This window comes from Chaetura pelagica, unplaced genomic scaffold (genome assembly GCF_000747805.2).
Source record: "Chaetura pelagica isolate M959 unplaced genomic scaffold, ChaPel_1.0 scaffold139, whole genome shotgun sequence".
NCBI lineage: Eukaryota > Metazoa > Chordata > Aves > Apodiformes > Apodidae > Chaetura > Chaetura pelagica.
The window spans coordinates 6,045,038-6,051,182 of NW_009970717.1; the positions used below are offsets into that span (position 1 = coordinate 6,045,038).

Sequence of the window (6,145 nt, forward strand, 5' to 3'; positions counted from 1 at the left end):
AGGGAAAGATTTTGGGCTGAAATAACACAAAAGGTGATTATAATTTGCTTGGGGCAGGGAGTGTCTTGGTAAAAGTAAATAGTGCAGTACCACTGTTCTGTAGAGCTCATTGCAGTTTCACATGGTAATTTTGATGGTATCTTTGCAAAGTAGCATCCACATAGGGGAAAAACTTGATTGGAACTTGCCAATCACTTAGGAAACTGTCTTCAATTCACTTGAGATTTGGGAACTCAGTGAGCTAAAGTTGATGTGTGTTCTGAATTTTGTCTTTAATACACAAACCTCTAGAACTGTCAACTTCTGAATTGGTTCTTTTTCAGGATGGAAAACTTAATGCACCAATAAGGAAGAGTTTGAAAACTTCACAGAAATTCTACTGCTGTCCTATTGAAGGCTGCCCTAGGGGACCAAACAGACCATTTTCCCAGTTTTCTCTTGTAAAACAGGTATTCCTGTTTGCTAAAGTATTATTTTCATACTGATTTAGTCCTGCCTGTCTCTACTCCAGAGTATATGCTTTTGTGTTCAGATATGAGCAAAGCATATATCCAGAATTTGGAGAATTGTATGCAGAAACTCCACCTGGGCATATGGTTGACGAATTTGCTTGTTTGCATGTTGATATGAGAGGACTGGAACCTTTTGATCAGGCAGGTACCAGGACTTGCTCCTAAACGAGAAGACAGTCCCACTCCACAAACTGAAAAGATGGAGAAGGATCAGAAAGGAGGGGAAAAAAATCACAGTAGCAACCAGTAAAGGTTTAAAATGTGGCTGATGCTTTTAAACTGCTTTTTCAGGTGGTCAAGAATTAAGTTTTTCTCTGCTTTAGTAACATAATGCATTTGTTTACTAGTTGACTGCTTACGAAAACATGCAAGACTAGTTTCTGCACAAGTCAGTAAATAAAGCACTCTTCTGCTGCTGGTTACCTGTGGTAAACTGGGGAGACCATAGGAGCTGAGTGTCGTGCACTCGGTGCTGTAAAGGAAAAGGAAGAATTCTGGTGTTTGCTCTGAAGTTGACCTTTTTGGTTTGAGACTGTTTGCTCAGTTGCAGTGTTGTAACATAGACTTACTATTCATGTTCTTTGGTAAGATTCATCTATAGATTTATTCTTATCCATAGGGAACCTCTAATAGTATCAGGACACATAAATGTGTCTGTGATTTAAGATGCACCTAGCACAAACAGATTTGCAGACTTTAAATTCTTTCTGCTGATTTTTTTAAGTTTGTAACTTATTCCTAATGAGACTTTAAAAAAGAATTCATTCTACTTTTCAATGCTATTTCACAACTAAAAAAATGCAAGTATCACTGTTCCACCTAAACATAATTTTCTTCTTGTTAAACCTTAACTGAAGGCTAATATTGACTTCTCGTTGTGTATTCTAGCACTTTATGAAAATGCATGCTGAAAAGAAGCACAAATGTGATAAATGTAGTAACTCCTATGGTACAGAATGGTATTTGAAGCGACATATAGAGGTCTGTGGCAAGACTTTCCAGTGTACTTGTGGATGCCCTTATGCCAGCAGAACAGCATTGCTGTCTCATATTTACAGAACTGGCCATGAAATTCCTGCAGAACACAGGTAAAAGTGAAGCAATTAAGTAATACATTCATCCCCATGTCCTGTGTCTCCCATATACTGGCTTTTTGTCTTTATGTTGATGAAGTGGGGAAAAGGCTCACATTGCTTCAGCTGTAGAGTAGTTTGCAGTTTCTTTGTTCTGTTGCTTTTAGTGCTTTCTGTTTTGTTGAAGGCAATGATGATCATCTCCTCGATAAAATCAGGTTTCTCCACATACAAACCAAAAGTACAGTCAATGTGATAGTCACTGCTGGGGCCGCACACTTCTGTGAGTGCAGAGCTTATCTGCTAACGTTTACAGCTGGTAACTGTGACATGGAATGTAGTCCAGTTTGTTTTCTTTTATAGTCTAGCCATCTTTGCAACTATTAGGAGTTTCCTTTTTTCTTTAATGCCTTTGTATGCATGTTCAGATTTATAGTTGTCTCAATGTGTACATATATTTCATAAAGGGTAGTCTGGTTCCTGAGGCCTAGCTGGGCTGCCTTGGGGTTTCAACTGCTGCAAATTTTTGTGTGTTCTGTTTTGTGTGAAGGAGGGCCAATTATATCTTCAGTTTCCATGAGAGACCTTTACCTGTACAGTAATTTTAAGAGCACTATCCCCTCAATGCTCAGTCTGAGTTAGCATCAGAATAACAGATTAAATGTGTCTTCAAATCAAAGTGCTTAATGTACAAGGGAAAAGAAACCAGTTTAAACTTCCATCTTCACTTAGAAATAGGTCTCCATGAAAGAGGTAGCCTTTTTTTCCTTTTTAAATGGGAGAGAGGAATGAAATTTTACAGTGAAGTTCCTGGGAGTCTTTTTATGTTTTAATCAGGGTTAGTTGTCTTCTCATATCCAACGTCATCTGTGACTTCAGTTTATATTTTCAATGCAATGACTGAAAAGAATGGAAGGCAGATGTTTTGTGCTTGAAAAGAGTATAAATTATTTATCTCATGTTTACAGGGATCCTCCTAGTAAGAAAAGGAAAATGGAAAGCTCTGCACACAATCAGCAGTTGGCAGAGAAAGCAAATGAAGCATTCATCAATACACACAATAGTAATCCTGGCACTCAGGAATTGGAGTCCTCTGAAGTGAAACTAGTGGCCTCTCTCAAAGGCTCCTGCAATCCTAACTTCACAAACCAAATGCAGCCAAAGTGTATGCCCAAGATGCTTTTGCCAAAGCCCAGGGTGGCTTTGGTTAAACTTCCAGTGATGCAGCTGGCTCACTTGCCTATATATGTATCTGCAACAGACTCTTCTGTCAAACCTGCTGTTGTGGCTGTTGATAATCAAGGTTCTGTTGTAAGTACTGTTCATTTACTGCCTCAATCGATAGGAATTCTGATTCCAGCACTGGAGGCAGAAACACTTGTATTTAAGGACAGTATGCCTGTTTCAAAAGTGACGAATTCTGGTCATAACGAACCAATCAGTACAGGTGTACAAGTTGAGTTGGATAAGATTGCAACGAGTAATACAGGGCAACAGCTGGGGAATGTTTGTCACAAGAATAAAATTTCATCAATAAATATACAGACTGACTTATCTTACATTTCTCAGACCTTGGTACCAGCTGCAGCCTGGACTCCCAGTTCATCTGTATCGTCTTGCTCTCAGACAGATCTATCGTTCAGCTCACAGGTTTCATTACCCATCAGTGTGCAAACACAGACACTGCTGCCTGCTTCCAAACTGACTTCATCCATAGCTGCTCAGACTGATGCTTTTAGTCAGGCTTGTTTTCCAACATGTGGCATATCTAGAGAGACTCAAACCAGTAGTACACAGGACTCGATTGATGGGAGAGTACAAATGGACCAGGCTGTAAGGTGCAGTGACATCTTTGACAATGTTGATTCGTCATACAATGTTTCTACTCACATTGAACTTCCAGAGAACAATTTAATGCCTGCAAATATAGATCAAACCTTGCTGCAAAGGAGTAATTGCAAGAGCCTGAATCAAGATACAGTCAAGTCTGAATCCCTTATCAGCTTCAATACACAGACTAATATACTTCCACCTCAAAATACGATGGATAATCAAACCCAGACAATGGACCTACTAAACGATCTAGAAAACATCTTTTCAGGAAACATGTCTGGCCAGACACTGGATAATCGTGGCCTTTTGTCTGAGACGAGTTCCAATGCTGACACACATCTGCCATCTGGTCCATCACAGGGCACAGGAATAGACTTTGACATTGAAGAATTCTTTTCAGCATCCAATATCCAAACTCAAACTGAGGAGAGTGAGTTCGGTACCCTGAACTCTGAGCCAGTTTTGGAGTCTCTGGACATTGAAACTCAGACTGATTTCTTATTTTCAGATAGTGCCACTCAATCATACAGCTGCCGAGGAAATTCTAACTTCTTGGGGTTGGAAATGTTTGATACACAGACACAGACAGACCTGAATTTCTTTTTGGACAGTAATGCCCATCTGCCTTTAGGAAGTATTCTGAAGCAGTCTAGTTTCTCCATGAGTACCGACTCATCTGATACAGAAACCCAGACAGAAGTGTATCCAGCTACTAAAAACCTACCTACTCAGAATATTGAAAGCAAAGTCCAGCTCAGCAGTGCTGAAACACAGACTATGGATAGCTGCTTTGAAAATCTGGGGAGTTTATTCCTTACCAGCAATGAGACACAAACAGCAATGGATGACTTTCTTCTGGCTGACTTAGCTTGGAATACAATGGAGTCCCAGTTCAGTTCAGTAGAAACACAAACCTGTGAAGAGCTGTGCTCCTTGTTTCACAGCTCTGACAAGCCCAGCCATTGAGTCCTGTGCAATCTAACTGTTTACTGTGGTTTGACTTTAAATTATTGGGGTAGGAGGGATGGCTTGACCAAGGTATCCACTTTGCATTATTGAATGTAGTTATTGTAAGCAACTGGCCTAAGAGGCTTCTCATGCTGAAGGTACTCTATTGAATCTGCAACTTTACGTAAGCTGTGTGTGTATAAATGGGGGGAAGGAGGGGCTGTAACTTGTTAATGTATATTTCGACCTTAAAAAACAAAGTACGTGGTGCCTATGTTTTTTCCTCAGACTTCTTTACAAAGCTGATACTGCTTTAATTTAAATGGAAGAGCTTTTGAAGTTGTTCTGTAGATATAGATATATGTATCTCTGTCTATTCCTGGCTTACATATAGGGTTACAATGTGCTGGACCAAAACCCCAACCTGTCCAATTCAGATGCTCCCCTGAATTTACAGGGAAGACTTCTACTAGTGTAAGCTACTTTTGATTACTCTATTTAGTAGCTTATGTTTCAAATCCAGCATGAACAAAATAAGCCATGTTGTTGTCTCTTACTTTATGCCTTCACAGCTTTTTCTCCTGCATAAGTTGGTATTTTCCAAATTACTGTGCAACACTAGACATACATAGGCTCTGGAATTGTTTGATATATTTATTACTAAAAGTATGTAGAAAGCAGTACTTTTATAATTTTTTTTCCTGAGTAGCACTGATGCCCTTAGAAGCGTAGGAAAAGAACTTGGAATGCATAATTATAGGGAAAATTAGTATGTTGTCCTTCTTGCTAGTGTAACAAATGGGACTAATATTTTTAGAGTCTTCAGGAGGCATTAAATTATTTCTGTCTGTAAGATGCAAATGTTACAATGTGAGTGTCCCAAAGACTGGAATAATTTTTTTTTTGTGCTGAAATTAAGCTTTATTAAGATACAAGTTGAGAAATGTTAGTGTTTTATACCTCTGTTACCTTTACAGAAATATTTACAAATGGGAAGTGACATTCTCTAAAATACTCACCTGAGTCCTGCTTCCAAAAACAGTTGGAACCTATACAGCAGAGCTGAGAGATGAGCTCACAGAAGCCCTTTCAGAACAGCTTTATCTTGTTTTTGCACATTGATTTGCAGCCCTCAATTCCTTCAGCATTCAGAGAGTTTTTCTGAGTATGTTCAAATTCAAACAAACTGAGTTTTCAGAGAAGAAATATGTGACCTCTTGGAATTTTTTTTAACGTTCATCTTTCCCCTCTTGTGATTGTTTGCAGTATTTATCATTTGCATGGGGAAAAAAAAAAAAAAAGCCAGTTGTGAATGTATTTTAGAATTTGGCCTTAATTTTTGTCATATATGATAATACCTGCAAAATGTAGGCCTCTGGTTTTCTCCTGGAAAGGTTTTAGTTTCTGTTACCTTAAATGAAAAGAGAAACCTCCTCTTGTCAGAATCCTGGGCCTGTAGCAGACTTTACTCCTCCAGTGTGAGAGGAGAGGTATTGGCTGTGTATTTATTAGGCAGCTCATCAGTGATATATGTCCAAGCCTTAGTTTCTGAAGACTTGATATGCTTTGTGCTTCATATCTTCAACTCAAGGAGGTGGGAGTTAAGTTAGTCATCAGGTGCAGCGAAGTACCTTTTTTATTTGCTTTTGTCTTTCCTATCCCCTTTAAGCTGCCATAGTGAACATAATTAGTTAACACACTAATATGGTAAGCATCTCTACGTTTACTGGAAGTAATGTCTTCAGACTAACCCTGAAACTTCCTCCTGAAAAAAAACCT

General features: G+C 38.9%; 1 protein-coding gene across 1 annotated transcript; it reads left to right on the forward strand.

Moving 5' to 3' along the window:
* Positions 1-326: 326 nt before the first annotated feature.
* ATMIN (ATM interactor) lies at positions 327-4,384 on the forward strand. Its single transcript, XM_010006247.1, has 3 exons — positions 327-449; positions 1,401-1,600; positions 2,554-4,384. Exons 2-3 carry the CDS (start codon positions 1,407-1,409, stop codon positions 4,382-4,384), a joined length of 2,025 nt encoding a protein of 674 aa, XP_010004549.1. The 5' UTR covers positions 327-449; positions 1,401-1,406.
* The last annotated feature ends 1,761 nt before the right edge of the window (positions 4,385-6,145 follow it).

Coding starts and splice junctions, on each gene's coding strand:
- ATMIN (XM_010006247.1), top strand. CDS start 1,407: ATGAAAATGCATGCTGAAAAGAAGCACAAATGTGATAAATGTAGTAAC. Junction 1,601..2,553: donor GAAATTCCTGCAGAACACAG/GTAAAAGTGAAG, acceptor TCATGTTTACAG/GGATCCTCCTAGTAAGAAAA.